Source organism: Pseudopipra pipra, chromosome 21, assembly GCF_036250125.1.
Source record: "Pseudopipra pipra isolate bDixPip1 chromosome 21, bDixPip1.hap1, whole genome shotgun sequence".
Classification (NCBI taxonomy): Eukaryota; Metazoa; Chordata; class Aves; order Passeriformes; family Pipridae; genus Pseudopipra; species Pseudopipra pipra.
In genome coordinates, this window is record NC_087569.1 from 3,714,306 (window position 1) to 3,736,012 (window position 21,707).

The 21,707-nt window shown below is 50.5% G+C and overlaps 1 protein-coding gene across 3 annotated transcripts in view; it reads right to left on the minus strand.

The window, feature by feature from the left end:
- Nucleotides 1-537: 537 nt before the first annotated feature.
- The window catches only part of SPNS2 (SPNS lysolipid transporter 2, sphingosine-1-phosphate), a 132,200-nt gene continuing 111,030 nt past the window's right edge, over nucleotides 538-21,707 (minus strand). For 2 of the 3 annotated variants that reach the window (XR_010435595.1, XR_010435594.1), the window contains 4 exons: nucleotides 20,150-20,313; nucleotides 19,496-19,578; nucleotides 5,429-5,475; nucleotides 538-3,701 (listed from right to left, as the gene is read on the minus strand). Coding sequence is in view for 1 of the 3 variants with exons in the window: in XM_064677734.1 (XP_064533804.1) it covers nucleotides 5,433-5,475; nucleotides 20,150-20,313 (207 nt within the window). In the remaining 2 variants the exon portion in view is untranslated. The remainder of the gene's footprint in view (nucleotides 3,702-5,428; nucleotides 5,476-19,495; nucleotides 19,579-20,149; nucleotides 20,314-21,707) is intronic. The other variant, XM_064677734.1, reaches the window with a different exon arrangement.

The window sequence follows — 21,707 nt, forward strand, 5'->3', positions numbered from 1 at the left end:
ATGCAGTCAGCCCCTCTGTTACAACTGTGGTAAAGGCACCAGAGACAGCAGGACACAACAGTGCCAGCTTGGGCTCCATGAGGTGCTGCACAGCAGGTGCTGGGGAGGGTCAGGGTGCTCCCCCTGTGCCAGCCCACGAAGCTGTTTGTCAGAGCGTGGGTGGCCTTGGTGGCTCTACAGAGCCAGGGTTCATGAAGGGGAGGGGGTGTGGGTGCACACATGGGTATGTCCACGACCCAAACCCAGCTAAAGCTGCTGAGCCTCAGAGCCCATCTACTGGAACATCACAATTTATAAAATTATGCTTAATCAAGTCACTGACACAGAAAGATTGAGCTGAAAGCCCTGAGATGGCACTGCCAGAAGGGGTGGTGGTTTCAGCCACAGGTCCTTTGCTTTAGGGGTGTCCTGGCCTGAACACTTGCCCTGTGCTGAAGGAAAAGGACACTGGAGGGGGTGCTGTGTGGAGCAGCCTTGTCCCAGGGATCAGCCCAGCAACCACAACCAAGAGGTGACACAAGAAAAGGAGCCAGGAGGTACATTTTAAATACTTTTATTTCTTAATTTACATAAAGGTATATATTTGGCTTATTTATCTTTCTTTTTTTTATACTCTGAGATTCACAATCAATTGCTCTTAAAAAATAAAATAGTCATTTGCTTCTGAAAGAAATCAGAAAACTATTTTATACTCCTCCCTTGTATAACAAGTAAAATATACTAATACTCCCATACATCACATAGTAAAAGTGATTTTAAGTGCTGGTTTACCAAACAATAAAGCAAATGGGGAAGAAAACAAGCAGCTGGGACGGAGGGTGCTGAGAGAACTCTGCTTCCCAGAGCACAGCCAGTCTTTTGGGGGGTTTAGGCTCACCCTGAGGGTCTCCCTTGGCCAGTCTGAAAGGGGAGAGGCTCCTGGGGCCACCCAGACCTGCCCTGGGAGCTGGAGCCACTTGGGTTGGCACTTTGCTGCCTTTTGGGTTATTTTCTTGCCTCTCTGGGCAGTTCCCGCTGCCTCAGTTCCCCTCCCTGTGTACAAACCATTGCTTGGGCAGCGGTGCCAGTGCAGGATCAGCTGGGAAGGGGCAGTTAATGCTTTAGAAAATCCCCTTTACGGAGTGGAGGAGAAGAAAACCCTCTCGTGGGTCACTGAGGGCAGCCTGGAACCTCCCTGGTGCCCTCTGGGCACTGCACAGACCCTGGTGAGTGAACACAGCAAGGACCTGACACTGTAGGTCCCACAGAGCGAGGGGAACTGGGAGGAGCCTGAGCCTCCCTCTCCTAGCCTGGAACATGTGGGAGCAGGGATTCAGGGATCCCTTGGTGCAGGTAAGACTCATTTCTCACTCCCTTGCTTGCTCCCTTCCCTCTTGTTCAACAGAGCCCACAGCATTTCCTTCAGAGGATAAAAGCAGCCCCTGACAGCACCGAGCTCTGACAGGGACCAGGGCCTGTCACAGACAAGGACACTACAAACCACTTCAGCTCCCTTGTCATGGCTGACTCCAGAGAATTAATTTTAAGGAGAATTCCTAACCTCTGAACCTTAGCAGGAATGTTTCATTTTGTTGACAGTAAATGCTACAACAGAGGGAGCCTATTGGAAAAGCAATTTCGGAAATGTGGTTAATCTTCTTTGGTCTCTGAGATGAAATGACTGATTGTTGGGTTGCTTTTTGTTTCTTTTTAAACAGCTTAACAAGGAATTTCTTAACAGGAATCAGAAATTCATGTGCCTTTAAAGCCAAGAGTTTGGCTCCCACACTGCAGAGGCTGAGTTTCCCCTACCAATGTAAACAGTGGCACGAGGTGGGAAGTGAAGCATTGTTTGGGATTTGCTTTGCTTTGTTATTTCTAGCACCCACTTGCTGTTCTCCAGAGGATGCCCAGGCACTCGAGGAACTCTTCTGGCTCTGGTTCTTCAGCTAAATCTTAGAGCTGTTGTTAAGGTATTTGAGGTGACAGAGCCTTTGCAGAGGAGTCCTGTGGGGTCTGAGGAGGGGAAAAGGCTCACGGGGTGACAGGAGCCACCTTTGGAACCTGCCTGGGCAGGGACTGGCTGTGGGGTGAGCACCTGGAATCACAACCATCCCCACTGCAAGGCTGTGCTGTAGGTCCCAGCACATCCTGGAAGGGAATGGGAGGTAAACCCAGATTTACCAACAGGACCTTCCTGTGTCTCTGGGCAACCTTGTGGCACAGCCAGGACAGCAGCTTCCAGCCTTAACCCGCATCCAGTCCCAGTCTGGCATTTCCTGAGCTGATTTAGTCCTGCTTGGAGCCCAGCTGCAGCCCCTGGTGAGCCACGGGCACAGGAGGGGCCTTCCCTGCTCGAGGTGTGAGCTGGAGGGGGATCTGACCTGCGGGACAGGGGGGAGCAGGGACGGGGTGGGGAGCTCACGGAGCCTTGTGAGGCAGCCTGGCTGGGCAGGGCCTGTGCTCTCTGTGCTCTCTGTGCTCTCCTTCCTCCCCCACACTGCTGCAGCACCCACCTGGCACGGCATCACTTTGGCTCCTGGAGGCCAAGTGCAGGGAACAAGGAAACAAAACCCCAGTGAAGCGGCCCCGTGACACGTCCCTGCACTTGAGACTCGCCCAGTTCAGACACTGGCCTTGTCTGAAAGGTCTCAAACGCACCTTTGTGAAGGTACAGGTGACACCCCAGGGAGAGCACTTGGACTGGGCAGGGTTGGGTGTGCAGGAGCCCAAACGCTGCTCCCAGGAAACAGAGTATCAGCCACTGCTTTGGAACACTGACAGGGAGAATTAGCATCGACAGTCCGTGTGATATGGCAGCATGTAAACAAAGCACGAGGTCACTGGCACAGCAGTATTGCACTCCCAGGCCCGAGGTTCAGCCATTCAGCCAGGTGCATTTTGGTATTTTAAAAGCCTGTGAACCTCCCAGGCGAGGCTGAATTTGAAAACTCCAGAGCCCGTAGGGATTTCTGTCCAATGTACTGGGCCTTTCTGTGACAACCACCAGCATTCCCAGTGCAGTGAGACTCTCCTCTGCCCATTGCTCAGCCTCAGGTGACAGGGAGGTCACCCACTGGAACTCTTGCAGGGCACTGAGCCAAGGAGAGCTGTGGACGTTACTCATGTCTGCTGTGGTTGCACAGGCAGCTCCAGGTTTTAAACGTTTAAATAAAAACTGTCTATCTAAATATATATATATATATATATCTCATCTAATGTCTTCAGCAGAGATAAAGCATCTTATGACATATTTAAATAAAAAATAATAATCTGAGTTGAGCCTTCAGTGTCAGAGCAAAGGTGATGTACAGAGCGGGTCCCCAGCTAGTGCAGTCGGTGGGTGTGGGAGTGCTGGCAGAGCAGCAGCATTCCATAGGACACCAGTCCTACAAACCATGTGGACTTCATTGGCTACAACTAGAACCATGTACACAATCTACAGTCACTCACGTGGGCAGCACGGGGTGCCGGGGCCGGTTGCTGATGCTCAGAGGAACAGCTGTCCTTGTGCTGCAGCAGGTCCCGTGTCCCTGCCTGCCCTGCTCCATCTCCTGGTGCCTGACCCCGCAGGCTGGAGTGGGGGGGAGGGATTTGGTGCTGGAGAACCCCTCGGGGTGGTGTGGAGCTGGAGGATCCACTGGTATCCAGCACGGAAGGGCTTCGAGCTTGAGATTGGTGTGGTGGGAGCAGAGTCCACGTGTCCTTTCCTTCGGAGGCACCTGGGAACGGGGAAGGGAAGGGGTTAATGGGGAGGTCACAGGGATGGATTGGTAAAGGTGTATCCCAGCTTTGGGGCAGGGCCAGCTCAGAGACCCTTTGTCTCTGTGCAAGGGGGGCCAGCAAAGCCTGCCCAGGGTGGAGGCAGCACTTTGGGATGTGCTGTAGCTGTTTGGAATGGGAAAGGAATGCCCTGTGACCCAGGCACAGCCTCCTCCAGGAGGTGACCAGCAGCAGGTGTAGCTCCCGTCTGCAGTATTTTGGGGCATCAACCATGTGCTGTTTGCCAGGTGTGTAAGTACAACTGTTCCTGATGAAGCAGCTCAGCAGATTACAGGGATATTTTTGTTAGGCTGTTTTTAACCCCCTCAGTTTATTAAAGAAAAGAGGCACTGCCTTGTACCTTAAATTGTCATTTTCCAACCTGCTGTCCCTTGGAGGGCCCAGCAGCACAGCCCAGCTCTGGCTGCTGCCAGGGCAGAGCAGGCACTGCTGGTGGCCCAGGTTGGCTTTGAGGAGCCACTTGTGCACTCTGGGGCCTATCCAGCAGCTTTCCAAGGTAACAGGGCAGGGATAACCAGTTCTCTCACTACAGGATTTCCTGTCAGAGGGTCTGTGCTCCATGTTATGCAAGAAATTGCCCCTGACCTTAAAAATCAGTGACTGCTCAGTTACAGAACAATTCCCTATGACAGTGGCCTGGTTTATATCAACCTGCACAAAACTAGACCAAAAAAGAAGAAAGTGCAGTGAAAAACCTTGCTGTGCCCAGGACCCAAGTGGTCACTTTTATAAGGCAAGTCTCAGCAACACCATCTTGTATTTCCTCTCAGATTTGTTTTTAAAAAACAAACAAAGAAACAAACAAACAAAACAACCCCCAAACTTTTATCTCAGAGCTACTGGTAAATAATAATGTGTGAGCTCACATCCAGCCCAGAGCCTGCAAGCTCCTGGCAGCCCTATCCCAGAATCCACTCCCCTCTGTGGAAATAACACATCTGCTGTGCTAGAGATTGTCTGAAATCTTTTCCCTCAAAAGGCCATTCTTAAGTGTCTTACTGGGTTCTGATCTTCTGATTACTCTTTCAGTGCATTTAATTTATGGGGAAAGAAATCTCCTCTTCAAAAAGTTGCTTTGATTAATTCTGGCTCCAGTGAAGTGCTGGGAAGTGTTTGTGACTGTGGCTGTGGGGGAGTGATAAGGACAACATGGACATGAGGGAGAAGGGAGGGCAGCAGGAAGGGGATGGTCTCTCTGGCTCAGAGTTGTCACCCTGGATCGAGGGTGGCAGTGGGGACAGTCCAGCAACAACCTGAAAGATCAGGTGCTGCCAGAAAACAAAGGTTTGGGAGAAGTTAAGAATGGTGGTTTGAGGGCAGCTGGTGCTGGACCCAGAGCAGGGCAGCAGGTTTGGGAACACCAGGGATGTTCTCAGTTCTGGCTGGGACAGTCACACCTGCTGCTGGTCAGGGGGACAGAGGTTACCTGGTCTCACCTGCTCAAAGAAGGGAGCACCAGGTTCTGGAAGCAGCTCGACACCACAAGGGACATTTGAGGTGACCCCTGGGTTCCCCATTCTTGATTTCCTCTGGTTTGAAGGGAGCAAAGGTGCAGACCAGGGCTGGCTAAGGAAACTTCTCTCCAATAATGAGGAAAGGAATGGGTGGGCAGGGGGTTTGGGGCACAGGGGCAGCTTGAAACCTATTGCTGGTTTGGGTCACTCACCGTCTCAGACTTTCACAGAGGCTGGTGGCATCACAAGTTGGTTCACCCTGGTGAAGGGAAAACAAAGGTGTCATGTGAGAGCTGCAATCAGCAAAGAAACAGGTGCCCAATAACCTGGGGGATCCAGGTTTCAGTTGCTTAACAGTGTCTAAAGGAGTGGGACCATGAACAACTGTCCTGCACAATGGTATAAAGCTGAAACCCTGTCACACAGGGCTGTCTGACAGCAGTCCTGGCAGTGGCTGGAACATGCCAAGCTGACACTGCTGACACGAATTGACAAGGATTTGGGAAGGTCCCAAAGGCATCCAAATGTAGCGACTGTTTCCCCGAGCCAGAACAAGAGTGTCTGTGCAGTGGCTGGTGCTGTCCTTCAGCCTGACAGCACAAATGTAAACAGTCACCACTGATAAAAATTAAATTAAATTAGGAGAAAAGGAGCTGTCTCTCAGTTTTTAGCTCCTGAGGACCTGCTGCTGTTCTGGACACCAGCTCCCGGGTGACGGACGGCGCCCGGCGGGGTCTGCGGTGTCACCCCAGGGACAGCTCCTGCTGTGAGGGGACAGCTCCTGTCTGCTCTGTGGGACCCAGGCACAGCAGCAACAGTCCTGCAAAGTCCATCCCTTGGACCTGCTCCTTCTCCTTGCAGTCCAGGCCCTGGAAAGTCCAGCCTTCCTCTGCAGCAAACACCTCCCCTCCCCACACTGCTCGTCCCTCCCCGGGCGGTAACTCAGGGACAGGAGCCCTTTGGTGAACACAGAGGGCCCTGCTGGGGCTGTGACACAGACACGTCACCCTTTGGGACCTGCTCTCTCTCTGGGATGCTCACTGACCTCAGTGGGAACACCTGGATCCTTACAACAGCACTGGAAAACCCCACCTTGCTCATGGACCTGCCTCGCCTTGACTGTCCAAGGGCTTGACCCAAAGGCTCTCCTTGGGCAAAAGGAGCATAAATCTGAGGCACAAAGGGAGAGTCTTCTCCTGACATTGGGCTCTGGTTGAAATAAGAACCAAACTGAGCCAGCAGTGTGTTAGAGCTTTGCTCTCAGGTGCAAAAGCAGCTTCTCTCAATCAGTGAAACACTTGGGTGGACAGGGAACATCCCAGAGACCATCACTGCCCGAGGCCCTGCCAGGTGGGAACTCAGCAAACATCAGCCTTCTTTGAAAGGCTGGTTCACTAAAACTCACCTGGGGCTCTTCACCACACTTTGTACTGACCCTGGACACTGTTTTTTGGCTGAAAAGATCTGATGCTGGATTCAGACATATGCTCCAGGATAAAAATTAACCAGTGCTCAGGGCACACCTTCCAAGAAATCTCTGCACCAGGGATTGGCCCAGCTCAGCCCACAGCTCCCAGCTCCACACCAACCCCACAGGAAATTTGTCTCCAAGGTGCATAGAAGCCTCTGTGCCTTCTCTGCCTTTCCAGGCCATAAACTGAAATATTTCTGATGGAAGAGCTGACTCAAGTTCCTTTGTACAATCACCATTCCTGGTAACCCCACTGCACTGGAAAATCACATTGCATTGAACATTGTAGCTGTGCTTTGGTAGCAGAATTCATCAGAGACAAAACACATTACCTGGGAATGCTACAGCCAACTTCAGAGGTAGGAAGTAAGTTATGGTGTGTCATGAAACTGTCACAGAGTACTAAAACTCCAGAGGTTTGAATGTGCCAGAATGTTTGGAAGTCATGTCCCTCAGCATGTCATTCCACATTCTTACAGGATACAGAATATACACAGAAAAAGTTAGTTTTGCCATGATTTTGGCACAGAGAACCCACCTGCACTGCTGATGGGTGAACCAGAAATACACACAACTTCCCTGCTTTTATTACTTATAGTTCAGCCTCCTATGGGATAAAATGTACCTCCCTTTTATTTTAAGACATTTCTCCCGAGTTCTGCTTTATCTCTGTCTCACAGATGGGAACAGAGGCCTGGAGGGGCTAATCCTGAAATGCATTTGGAAGATTTCACGGGAAATTGGACCCCACATGCCTGGAGAACCTGCTGGGGAGAGAAATGACTTTCAGGGATCACACAGGAAGCTGGTGGGCAGAAGGGAGAACTGAAACAGTCCCCAGGTTTTGGTCAGTGCTGTCCCCCTCCCCTGTGAAGGCTGAGCTGCTCCTGGCTCAGGCACAGCCGGTCCCAGCAGGGCAGGTGGGGATTTTGTTTATTTTCTTAAAGCAAACCCACCAATAATAAACTTTAAACTCTCTTAGGTGGCAAAATGTAGTACATGGGCTTAAACTAACAAGGCTCAAGAGCATCTAAATCCCTGATTAAGTCCCACTTGTCTTTCTAATAAAGATAATCCCCCACTGAATGGACCTGCTTCCAACCAGTGAGATCTCAGAGCATTGGCTACTGAATTGTTCTGTTTTCTCTGCAGTGTTTTCTTAAGATTGTGAATGTTTTCATTCCTTGAAGAGAGCAGGGTGGGAACCAGTCTGTTGTTTCCTGAGGGGGAGGAAACTCACCCAAATTGCCTTTCAAGAACAGAAGCTGCACAACTTTTCTTGGTGGTGTTTTTTTTATGGGCTCCTCCAGCAGTTAAAAATGTGGCTGATTCCCTCTAACCCTCATCACTTCCTCTCCTGTCAAACCCAAATATTTCCCCTAGATCCTATCAAACCATTTCCATGTAGTGTGACAGCACCTATAATTCTGAAGTATTTATAAGCCTGTCTGTTTAATATTAAACTACATGCTCCAGAGCTGTTAAATATTTATGTTATGTAAAATGGATCTAATTCCACAGCACCTCGGCCGGTCAGAGACCTGCAGGAGGAAAAGACAGCAAATTTAAGATAACAGATGAGTGGCCAGGATTTTTTACAGGTCAGCTCTGCTCTATTTCAGGATCTGGGCAGGATTATTCTCTGAATGCTCTGTCCCTTTCAGCCAACAGCTGATGGAGGTTCCAGCACTGCTGGGCAGCCCCCAGGGACTTGAAAGAGCTTTTGCTGCCACATCCAGTGCAAGAATGTTCTGCTCCAGCTGGGCCAGCAAGGGGGAACCCCAGATCTCCCTTCTCACCTGCAGCTCCACCTGCCCCAGCAGGTCAGGGGGAAGCTGTGGGGAGCAGCAGTGGGATGTGGAGTCTGAGCCCCAGGGATGCGTCACCTCTGTCCATGAGCTCCAACCCCAGCCAGGAGCAGGTCAGGAAGGAGGACACAGCCCAGTGTGAGCAGCACCACCATGCCCAGGGCTCCAGGAGAAAGGCTGTGCTTCCAGAGAGCTGCTGGGAATGCTGCCAGCCCCGTGAAAGTCACGTTTCACACCCCAGTTAAACACCACCTGTATTTCAGCATCCTGCAGCTTTCCCAGAGCCCAGTTTCCCTGCTATCTAAACAAGCCAGGCTCTGGATTTTGTAACTGAGAAACATATTAGGAAATAATGTCCTGATTTTTACAGCCTGCTGTACTTAACATCACTTAACTTTTACAGCCAACAGTAAAATGCTTCGGTAGGGTCCTTCTGGCCTGAAAAGAACTCATTTTTTGAGTTACTGAGCAGGAGTTTTTGAGTATTGACTTTTTGAGCAGGGGCTTGTTCAGCAGACAGGAGTGTTGGGGCTACAGGGGCAGCTGGACCACTGGACTTAGCAATTCCTGCCTGTGATTAAGGATCCCCTTCGTTTCACTGGAGAGAACTCTGTGTTTCTGATGTATTGTGCAAACACCAAATGCCTGTTAGAAGCAGCACTTTAGGAAGGGATACAGGTGGACCAGCCTCCAGCAGATTCCTCCCTGTCTGAACTTCCTCAGACGTTTCTGGGGGGCTAAACCTCTCCAAAAGGCCCTGTGAACACACCGAAACCTGAAATTTTAGGTAATCAAATGTTTACTCAGACTGACATCCCTGAGAGGTAACGGGGCTTTATGGCCCTAACCTATGAAAAACAGATTTCCTTTTCAAATACAGGGAGTTCAAGGTGGTTTGTTTTTTTTTTGGCATTAAGGAATGAGGGGCAATGCCACCTTCCACCCGTGCCCAGGGATGATGAGCAGCCCAGCCAGGTGCAGTTCTGTGCAACTCCAGCTGCTGAAACAGCAGCATTCCCATCCAATGTTGGTGTCTGAGCCTGTGCAGGGAGAACAGAGGCCAAGGAGAATCACTGGCAGCTCCACACCCGTCTGACTTGCAGCTGTAAGAGGGAATTTTATCAGCTGATAAATGAACCCAGGAAGGTCCTTGCACAGGAGGGCACTGCTGCTGTTGTCACTGTAATTCCTGCAGGCAACCGACCAAACAGTCGTGGAGCAGGAATGCTGGGAGAGCTCCAGGAGGGGTTTCTTGATCTCCACATGCACACAAACTCCACCAGGGAAGTTAAGATCCATGGGCAGGAGTGATGCTGTCAACGTGCCCTCCCTGACACGAGAGCACAAGGGCAGCTGCAGCTGGAAGGAGCAGAGACCACTCAGGCAGAGGAGCATAAAGTGAATTTAGGCACTGCACCAGCCCCCCCTCTGAATTTCAGCTGTGGCTGGGACAGGGGGAAGTGTCAGGAGGTGTTTGTTTTATCCACTGCCTTGTTACTGCAGAGATCAATCGCCCTGAATAAACCCTGGCTGAAGCCAATTGCCAAAACACACACACGTTTTAGTGCACAAAGGAGGGAAGTGGAGCCAAGCTTAACAGCCCATCCCACTCCTATTTTCCATCACTGTCAACACCCTCATCAACACAGTCAGCTTCGGGGGGATAGAGCTCATTGCAGCGACCTGCCAGCAATAAACAGGTAACTCAGGACCAGGAAACACCTTAAGAACACAACCACCACCCCTCAGACATGATCACACCTCTCTCGTGCTCTCCACAGACCCTCCTGCTTTGTCTCACTGCGGAGGGATTTAGAACTGCATTTCACTGGGATTTTTCCACATTTCCCCTGAGGTCTTTGAATCAGTCAAACTCCACTAAAGGCTCCGAGTTTCACCCAGCCCTGCCCAGTGCCAACAGGGGAACGCTGTGGGGCTGAGCTGGTGCAGAGATTTGTGCCCCTGAAACAAAGTCCATGGCTCTTCTCCCTTCCCTCCCTGCAGGAACCTGCAGAGATCTCTCAGCTGGGCTCTGCCACCCTCCTGATGCCACACACTGCTCCCAGCCCTGCACCACCTTTGCAGCAGACACTTCACATGGAGCAAACCCAGCAGGCTGGGACTCCAGGTCAAGTGTGTACCTTTTACACCCTTCACTGCAGGGTTTTTGATCAAGCAGAGCAGAAGGTACCCGTGGGAGCCACTGCTGTCCTGCAGCTGGAAGGAGATGGCTTTGGTTCCCTGCTCCACAGCAGAATTCCTGGGATGCTGAACAAGCTGCCGGCTGTATTTGTGCCTCCAGCTCCTCCCTAAAACACAGCTGCACAACATCAACCCTTAGGACAACCTGTTACCTCCTGCAGGAACAGCCAAACCAAGGATTGCTCCCGGAGAGCAATCCGACCTCAGGCTGGTTTGATCATGAAGTCAATAACTCTGGGACACAATTCATGAATTCCTGCAGAACCCTGGGCTCGGAGCAGCTGGAAACAGGGACTGAAAGGGGAGGTGCATGAAAGGTGAGCAGCAGTGATACATCAGCCTGGAGAGGTCCCACTGAGTGGCACAGGGACAGGGCAGCACAGCTAAAGATAGCCCATGCACTGAGCTTCCTGATGCATCCTGACAGGTTATCCAGCCTCCCAGGAGCGGGCTGTCACTGGAGCTGAGGTCAGTGTGCTCAAGGGAAAGAGTCACAGAATGTGCTGAGCTGGAAGGGACCCACAAGGATCACCAGGTCCAACTCCTGGCCCTGCACAGGCCCATCCCCAAGAGTCACACCCTGTGCCCCAGAGGATCATCCAAACACTCCCTGAGCTCTGGCAGCCTTGGGGCTGTGCCCACTGCCCTGGGGAGCCTGGTCAGGATGCCAAGAGAACACTTAACAAAATCCAGCAGAGAATCCAGCACAGGAGTCTGGAGCAGGAAAACACTGCCCACTGCGACAGCTGCTGCCACCTGTGCCCAGCCACCCACCCAGGGAGGGGCCTGGGGCTTTGTGCCCCTCCAGCCCCCATGCCAAGGCTCAGAGGGGAGCTGGTGGTGCCCACCCCCCTGGCAGAGCTGCCCTTCCCTGCCGGGCGGTGCCGCCGGCCTGGGCTGTGCCCGGCGGGAGCCCCGTGCTGGGGGTGGCAGCTGCTCCAGCAGCTGCAGGAGGAAATGAATTGGCTCAAATCCCCTTTTCCTCCTGCACATCAGTGGCTTTAGCAAAGGCAATATGATCATCATGGACAGCAAATACAGCTTTCCCTCTGTCTGGCTCAGCCCCTTAAAGCTGCGCAGACAATGGGAGTGTTTTCCATCTGCTCCTTTCATCGAGGTGCTGATTTGCCTCCAGAGGAAGAATCGTGGGGCAGCTCCTCTTTTTCCTCTTTGGCAGATCTTGACAGAGCAGAAAACGGGCATAAAGGAAAAATCAATAACCTGTCCTGCTATTTTCCCAGGCAGCTGCAGCAGAACAGATGTGAAAACGAGCAGTTAACAGCACAAATCAGGGTCCCAAGGCCCTGGGTGGAAATGAACTCTGGGAAGATGTGGGTCTCAAAACTTGATGGGCTCAGAGTTAAGGTGAGGGGATTTCCAATGCCATGGAAGATGTGGATAACATCATACTCTTATGTCCACTGAAATAATGGAGGAAGGGGGGAGTGGAGGGTCTCGCTTTTTTCTTGGCATGATTGAAAGTGAAAGGGGGGGAAACATGACATACAAAGCAGGTATGATCTAATTAAATCTTGAAACAGAAAATCCTGTTGAACTTCCTTTTGCCACTTGATTAGAAACACAATTCTTATCCTCCACAATAACTGCCTCATGATACAGCTCATCAGCCTCTGAGCTCCCAGGTGTGGGGAATCACAGAATCATGGAATGGTTTGGGTGGGAAGGGATATTAAAGCTCATCTTGTTCCAACACCCTGCCATGGGCAGGGGCACCTTCCACTAGCCCAGGTTGCTCCAAACCCTGTCCAACCTGCCCTTGAGGCCTCAAGGAACCATCCCCATGTTTCACAAGCCCTGTCTGCCACGTGATGATGGTCTGGCAGCACCTTTGGGAAAGACCAAGCCAGAGCACTTAAACACTCCTTACTGGAGCACTGGAAGTAACACTCCAACAGTTTAGTCCCTGTTTCTCCAGGAGATGCTGTTCAGGCCATGCTGGGTTTGCCTGGGGTGGAGTTATTTTCCCTCCCAGTGGCTGGTGTGGGGCTGTGCTTTGGATCTGTGCTGGACACAGGGCTGATAATGCAGAGATGTTCCTGCTCTTGCCAAGCCAGGGCCTTTCCTGCTGGTGCCACACCAGGGAGGGGCTGTGTGGGAAACTGGGAGGGGGCACAGCCAGGACAGGTGACCCCAACTGAGCAGAGGGGTATCCCAGACCATGGGACATCATGAGCAGTACAGAAAGTGGGAGGAAGAAGGAGGAAGGGGGTGGGACTTTGGGAGTGATGGAGTTTGTCTTCCCAGGTCACCTGTGTTGGGGCCCTGCTCTCCTGGAGGTGGATGAGCACCTGCCTGCCCATGGGAAGCAGTGACGTCATTCCTTGGGTTTTTTTGCTTTGCTTGTGTGCCCAGCTTTTGCTTGCCCTATTAAGCTGTCTGTATCTCAGCCCAGAGTTTTCCAGCTGATTATCTCCCTGATCCACTGGTTGGGGAATGAGTGAGGGGCTGTGAGGGGCTTGGTGGGGTTAAACCCTGACCCAAGCACAATTAAATTGCTCTAACACACCCACAGTCACAGCTTGCCAAAAATCTGCCTTGCAGATTGCTCCACAAGAAGGGCTCATTGCTGCTGATAAAAGCCAATACCTTTGTAAAATGCTCTGTGATTGTGACAGGCTTCAGGAAACACAGAGGAGGGCTGAATTTTTCATTATTTCTTCCATTTCCTCGTGTCAGAGATTGTTTCTGGCTTGGAAAGCTGCCACCCCCTGCTCAGTGCTCCAGTCACCTGCCTGGGATCTGATCAGGTTTTGTCCCTGGGCCAGGGCAGCCTTAGCAAAGAATCTGTCTCAGTGAGAGCTTAAAATCTCCTGCATGGCAAAGTCCCTCCATGCCAAGAGCCCTCCTTTGCAATGCCAATGGACATGCTGAACCCATTGGTAGCACATGATTCCAGTGCCCCTTGTACTTTGTGGGCCTCCAGTCCTGTTCCACAGCTGAGGAGCACTTCAGGACAGCTCACAGCACACAGGCAGCAGCCAAGGCAGCAGCAGGACTCCCAAGCAGTTTTTGATCTGGAGCTCCTGGAGAAGTGAGCTTTGCCTTCCTGTAACTTCAGGCACCTGGAGAAATTCCATTCTTGCTGTGGGACAGCACTGAAGCTGGGGGTAGCCTAGGAATATTGTTTTCCTTTCTCCATGGCACAGGGGATTAACCTTGGAAGGTCAGTATGGTGGGGAATCGATGGGTTTGGAGGACCCAGAGCTCTGCCTGAAGCCTTTTCCACAGCTCGTGGGTGCCCAGAGCTGTGCCAGCACCAGCTGGTTCTGTCCTTCTGCCTGTGCTTAAGCAAAGCTCCTGCTGCCAACAATTAACTCCAACAGCATATTTCAAACACCAGGGGCATTCCATGTAAGGACCACAATGAGCTGAGCTGGCTGTGAACAACCAAACTGGCCTCTGACATGTTCCCAACCTGCAGGAAACCCACAGGGTGACTGAAGTGACAGAACAAATCAGAATTTGTTCTGTGTGAGACTGTATTTTCCATGTGCATGACACCAGCAGCTCCCAACTGGAGCAGCAAACCAGCACTAAAGTTCAGCCAGTCCCAAGCTGCTACACTCTTGTATTTGTTGACTCTCTTTATGGAGTTATAAACTCGGCCAGTAAACAGGGGAGAACAACCAACAGCTCTACAAGCAGCTTTTTCCACCAATAATAAAACTACTTACACTTTCACCACCTCTTCCCCTTCATACTCTCAACACTCTGATTCCATATGAACCATCTAATGGTCTCATTTTGTTCCACATGCAGTCTGTCTGTGTGTTTATCATGCCACTCTTGGATACTCAAAACACGCTCTTTGCCTCTCTCCTTCCACCATCACAGATCCTCTGCATCCTAATCCAGGCTTTCTGCTGTAAATTCACATGGCTTTAAAGGCCAAGGTCATCTTATCTGGGCTAAAAAAGCACTGTGGGTTTCTAGTTCTGCAGGAAATGTTTAATTATTGTTCTTTTGTGAAGTGAAAAATAAACAAAGCGATGACATTCCTCCCCCTAAGCAGCTGAGCATCAACAGCCAGTGAACTGCTCAAATATCCCTCTGGGGGAGTTGTTAAAATCCACTTGCTGCCTCTAAAATCCTCAAATCCAAACCCTGCTTCAGTGCAGGACTGAGACATCTCTCTAAACAAAGACTCCAGCCTCTTAAAAACCCTTTGTGATACATTTTCAACTGTTTCAGAGAAGAAATATTATTTCTGGCAATGCAAACCACCAGAGGGGAGCACACTCTGTGTCAGTCCAGCTGCCACCCTAATACCTGTGACACTGGGAATGGAGGGGACTCTGGGCTTTGCTGGCAACAACAGGTCATCTGGTGGGTCCTTTCTGTCTCTGTTGCCACAGAGAAATCAGAGAAAAACAAGGGCTGACAACTCTGCCAGTCCTTCCCCTGCCCCACATAATAGGATCTGCAAAGCAAAAATAAGGTCAGACACTTTCAAATTGCTGCAACAGGAGAGCTGGGAGATCATTTTATATCTAGTTCTGCAAAAGGCTAAAAATAAGCCCGATGTGAGGCAGAAGAAAGAGCCTGAAAATGGATTATTCTCATTTTTCCTGTAATGCAATTTGCAGCTGTGCTGTGTTTAAGACAGCAGAAGAGGTGTCTGGACTAGGGATGGGTTTTTTTGTGCCTTGTGCTCTCTCCTCTGCAAAGAATATTTTCCTCCTAGTGTTTGTAGCCACCACTTTTAAAATGAACCATCCATCAGCACTGCTGCCCAGCTGATCCAAGGCGTTAAGAGTGAAACTGTTTTCTTATTAAACGTTTAATTTTAATTTTATGAGAAGAGAAAAACCTGCTGGAGCTGCTTAAATAACGTGATTCTTGTCATGTGAACAAATGGGTGAAGGATTCAGGCTTGCAGGGCTCTCAGGTGCTGAGTGGTCGATGGTTTAAGGCTGTAAATTCCTCTGTCCTGCCCAGCTGCATCGGTGCTGTTGTTTATCCCTGCTCTGGCAGGGACACACACTGCAGTTGCATCCTGCTGCCTGATCTGCATTGCTGTATCCTCAGAGAAGACACCCAGGATTGCAGAGAGGGACTGAGCAATTAGCAAACCTGGATAGCCATCCAGAGCATCTTTTCGTACCTCTGGAAAAACACCCAGAAAAATCTCGTGGTTCCGGGTATAAAACCAGGGATTAAGTAAAAAAAAAATTAAAAATAATAAAAAAAAATAAAATTAAAAATCCTCAGGGGAGTAGATTATGCTGCACCTGCACGAGGTGTTTCTCAGGAAGAATCCAGGTGAGCTTGGTTTTCCTCAGGAGCAGCTGGAATGAGCTGTGGTTGGGGACAGGATCCCTGGCCAGCACAGCTCCTGGGGTGAACACTCACTGCCAGGAAAGGATCCTGACACACTCCAATTACAGTGATTTATATCCCTGGCACCAGAAGTTGTCACAGCTTGGGAAAAGGACTTTTTAAAATTCCTTTTCATAACAAAAGGAGCACATTGTTCCCTGTCACTGGTGAAGCTCCCAGGAAGTCCCAGTTGGGCATTTCTCCTGCAGCTCTCCAAGGTGTAGCTCTGTTTTTCCCAGTTGTCTGCACTGTGAGTGAGGAAGGGGACACACACAAACCACAGACACAATTCTCAGCACTGCTGAGCTTCTAATTCCACTGAATGAAGCACCTGGAGTGCTCCCAGCCTTGGAAGCTGCTCTGTGCCAGGGCTGCACAGGTACCTGTGCTGGAGCTCAGGGATAAAAGCGCAGTTATCAGATTTCTGATCCATTTCTGAGGGCTCTGCCACGGCAAGACTGGACATATCATCTTCCTAAAATCTACCTTGGGCCTCACCAATTTTCCTTAAGCAAGTAAGAAAAATCCAGTACAGAGTGCAGTCATGTTTGGAAATAAAATACAGCTGCTTTAACCCTCCTCTGCAGAGGTACAGAACGGGCAAGGAACGAGTCAAGTGGAATCACAGCAGGAATTGTATTTGAGTGGTTTGAAAAAAGAATTGAAGTATTTATCACTACTAGTGCCTAAGAGCTCTTACAGAATCCATTCTTAACAGTTTTCCCTCTCTTATCACTTTGGAAGGGTGGGATTAAATTTGTGTTATAAAAAATGCCCCCGAAATGATTGGATTAAAGCACAGTGATGTACTCTGTCCTGTTCTCTGCTAGTCCTACATTTACTAAAAGCCTCTTTAAGCTGTCAGACTTCTGAAGCAGCATGACAATAGTTATAAAAGAATTGTGTTAAAAAAAAAAAAAAGGAATTGCTGTAGAAAGCAATTTTTTTTCATGAGTGTTTTTATGAGAGGGGCAGCCTTGTTGACTGGAATTCCTGTGCTAAAAAAGTCATCTACAAAATATGCCAGGAATTGTGGCAATGATAAAAGTAGTGTGAAAGCCTGGAAATTCTGTTTTTGAAGGGAAGTGTGGTGGAAGCTGGAGGAAGCTTTACAGGAAAGAGAGGTTGCTATCCTGGTATCTGCCCTGCCCGGAAGGAGAAATTATCTCTAAGCAAATGCCCGGAGACCGTTACACAAAGGAACAAACAAACACAGAAATCCCAGCAATAAAACCCTGAACCGGTTTTCACAGAAGTGTGAAAATGAAAGCCGGGAAAAAGCTCAGTTTCCAGAGGCTGCAGAGAGCAGTGTTCCAGTTCTCTGCCCCCACATCAGCTCGTTAGGGAGGTCGGTGACACTGCCCCGCGTGCCCCGACCCCGGGGGTGATGGATGGGTTTAATCTCCGGCGCCCGCGATTCCCGCAGGTTAATTGATTTCTTTTGGCAAAGCACCTTTCCAAGACCCGGTGTCTGAGCAGCAGGACTGGCTAGAGAGGGAAAACAAGGCATCTTGAAATAGAAACTCCTCTGTACCCAGCAAGTAATAGGTAGGAGAGAGGGGAGGGCTGGCAGGGAGGTGTGCGATGCCAAGGGCAGATGGCCTGGCAGGGAGGTGGGAGCTGGACAGTGGATTTGGGGTCCAGCACGGAGCTTTCAGCTGCTGACAGCAAAATGCTCTGTTGTCTTTCCTCTCCCATGCAAGGATGGAGCTACCAACAAATAAATCCTGCCCCATAAACACTGAGGAGAACACTGAACCTGTTGGCAATGGCAGCCAGGACCTGGTCCAGCACCGACCCCGCTGCAGGTGAGTCCCCCCACAGTCTCCAGCCTTACTACAGATACTGCCTGACTTCTCAGGAACTTGAATGAAGCTGCTCTTTCCAGGAATCTCTCTGCAGGATGCCAGGGTATTTTTAACATGGGAGTGGGCACATCCCCAGAAACAGTGCACTAGGAGTCATTTGAGGGAAATTATCTTGTTAACCATTATTTATGACAGTTGTTCTCCCCGGTTTGTAGCATGTAAGATCTGTGGCTGAATAATACAAAATTCATAAACAAATGTGAGTCAGACTGATAAGGAAAGGGAAAGATGCTGAAGGAGAGAGAGCAACAAAGCCGGGTCTGACACCTGCACATGTTTCTTCAGAGAGTGTAGCAGTGGCTGTTTGGGAGGTTGGTGGGCTCTGGACATGAACGGAGCACAACCAGAGCTGCTCAGGGTAGACAGCAACAGAGAAACAAACCCTTCTGTGCAGGAGCAAGCAGAGCTGTGGGGTGTGATCTCCCTCCCAACAGTAACACTGCTGCAAAGTTGGGGTTTTGGTAAAACACTTCTGTAAGACACACCAGCACTGGCACCCTGTGAGTGACCAGCCTCCTGAGCAAGACAAAGCTCTCTTCCTTGAGAACTCCATTGGAGTGAGGCCAGCTGGCTACCACAGTGCCTTGGCCAGCATAAAGGTCCAAGTGGGCTTGATATGCTGATATAAAGATGGGAGTGATGTGGAATTCATCAGCACCTGAAATCCTGAGCCCCTCCTTCACCACCTGAGGTGCCAAGGGACACGGATCTCCACCACAGTTGAAGGTGGAACGAGAACTCTCCCCCCTGAACACAGTAAAGACAAACACTGAAGCTTTCCTAGGACCAGGTAAGCACCCAGAAACATATGTTCATCCTGCCTGGACTCGTGTGTGCACAAGCTCAGGAACAGGGAGGCAGACGGAGAGTCTTCCCATCTTCCCGCCTCATGCCAAGCCAGGAAGGCCTTCAGAAACATGGGACAGCTTTCATGTCTTCTCCAAAGACTCTGCTGTAACATTTACCTCTTTTTTTCTCTTAGGAAGTCCTTCCTAACATCCCATCTCCAGTTTCCCTTGCTGCCATTTAAAGCCCTTTCTCTGCAGATAACAAACCAGGCACACACACGTCACGTCCCCAAAGCCACACTGAGGTTCTTCTCTGCAGGACTTCACCTCCTTACCAGATGAGGTCTTGTTTTTCTGCAATATTTAAACATCTCATCATAGGGGAATGTATATTTTTAAAGGCACCAGGAGGCAGAAAACTTCTCCTTTCTCTGGGGTTTATGTGTGATAGTAAAAGGAAGGTGGAACTGCTCTTACAGGGCCACAGCACCATCTGTGGTACTGCTTCCAAATCCCTTGCATCCATCTGATATGAAAGTGTGAGCCAGAAAGCATCACCCAAACTGTTCACACACTTATGTCAACCTCCAAACACCTTATTTTGCTCCTAGTTGTACTATGCCTAGAAAGAGTGACATTCCAGGGCCCCTCTCCTTAAGGTACACCAAGGCTCCCGTTCTCCAGCGGGGGAAAGAAAAAGGCAACTTACAGTCAGCAGCAGACTAGTCACCTACCCACATATTCAGCATGACATTGCACACAGTAACTCTTATTTTTTGACAATTATGAGAAAGAGACTAACCCCAGAAGTTTGTATGTCATGTGGAAGCGTCTTCTGAATTACTGTAGTTGCCAACCGTGAGTTGATCCGAATCGGTTTCTTTACTGAAAAACAGTAGCTTTTTTTTTACAGGCTGCAGGGAGGGACTGGGAAAGCCTCTTTTGTCACAGCGCCCCTCGAGCACGCAGGACCCCACACACAGCTTTGCTCCCTCCTGGCCTCACGTCCCTGTCTACTGGAGGTGGAGAGCAGGGCACTGGGCACTGAGACGCGGGAGCCACGTTGACCACCGAGCTCTGCGAAGCATCTCCTGCTCCTCACCTCGCAGTCCAACGGTTCCAGCACAGCAGCCCCTCACCACGGGTGGCCTGGGCTGTGACATGCTCAGCCAAGGGTGAAAAGGGGCCTGTGCCCCCCAGTACTGTGCTCCCCTCCAGGCCACACGGCCAACCTCTGAGATCCACCAGAGCAGAAGCGTGTAAAGGATGCCCAGCCAGCACGACCCAAGCCCCTGTGCTTCGTGCAGCCTCATGCACTCTGCTGAGCCCAGGTTCTCCACACAGCCCCACATCCTTTACCTGGAAGGACCAAGGCCGGGGAAAGAGTACAAGCACAACGTTCAGGAGGGAAAACAGGCTGTGGTAGCTCCCCATGTGCAATGGTCAGGTTACTCACTGTTGTTCAGCTTTGGCTCGGTCACTGAGGAAGAACAGGGCTGTGGCCAGGAAGAACATCCCTCCCAGGACGACGACGAAGGGGCAGAGCATGAGGGCGTAACCCAGGCTGAGGAACTCCCACACCGGGGACTCCTTTGTGCTTTGTCGTATCAGGTCTGAGATCTAGGAGAGAGGGGCACGAAAATGAGTCACTCAGATGAAAAAGGGACGTGGTGACAGTGGAGGGAACACGGTGCCCCGAACAACCACCCACCAAGCACATGCCTGAGGTTTGGAAGGGAACAGTGTGTTCAGCACGAGCTCAGTGTCCCCTGCCCACTCCAGCCTTCCACGCTGGAGCCTGGGCAGCTCGTGCTGGGAGCAGCTTGGCAGGGCTTCTGCTCTCCCTGGTGCTCTTCTGGCCTGATCCATTACTCTTCCCACAGCCCTCTCACGCTCTCCTGGCTGCAGCAGTGGCTGCATCCAGGGGTGTCCAGCCTTGGCCGAGCCCCCCGGGATTGCCTGCAGGGCCCCACTGGCACTGAGGGAGTGATCAATCTTCTGCAACTCCTATCAAGTCCTGCTCACTCCCACACCTGACGTACCTTTGGGCAAGAGGAGGTGTTAAATTGCATTTCTGTGTACTGAGTGGGAAGGGGGAAATGTTTCCCACGGAACAAAAAAACGGAGATCCCGTTCGATTTGCAGAAACAGAACTTGAACGTGGGGGTTTGTGCCCGTGTCTGGGGTGTGGGGCTCATTCCCTCTTCCAGCCTCCCAAGCTTGAAGTGTCAGTGTGTGCAAGATGTGGCTCTGCCCCAGGCTCAGACACAGAGGTTCACTCACAAACCACACACCACCAGATTTATGAGCTAAGGCAACCTGCCCCTTCCAACAGCCAAAAAGCATAACTACTTAGAAGTGAACACAAATTTGCACCTACACAAAGGAGCTGTGACATGCAATGGCATTATTTACTTTATTATGAAATGCTTTTGCTAAAACACAGCAAAATTTAATGCCTATCTGTAGCTAAAACTATCACATTTTAATATTTACTGTCCAGCAAACAACTTTACTGTCCATAAATCCCACAGGGTGGTGGCAGCAGCTGGGGTGGGTCTCAAAGGCATTGGGCATTTAAATGTCCAGCTCTGTTTTTATCTGTGACCTTTTGTGAAGGCAGAAACACCAGTTTATACCAAAAGACTGCAGGGAATTTGCAACATAAAATCCTACTGCTGTGCACACACGCAAATCAGCTCCAGAAATAGTCAAAGCTTGTGCAGCAACTTCCAAGCTGCCACATTACCAGTGATGGAAAAGGTGGAGCCAGAAACAACCTACGAGCAAGTTCTGACATTCAAGGCTTAAATCTTGACAGTCAAGTGAGGAAATGTCACATGCAGGAGAAATCACCAACTCACAGCCCTGCAGAGACCTGGAAGGCAAATGTGTGTGGGGAGAAGCCTCAGCACAGGCCAAGCACAACAGAAGGTCACAGAAGGATGATGCTCATGGGGACTCAGACAGGTCACTGAGTGTGTTTTAGCAGGGAGACTCTGGAGCACTGGTGG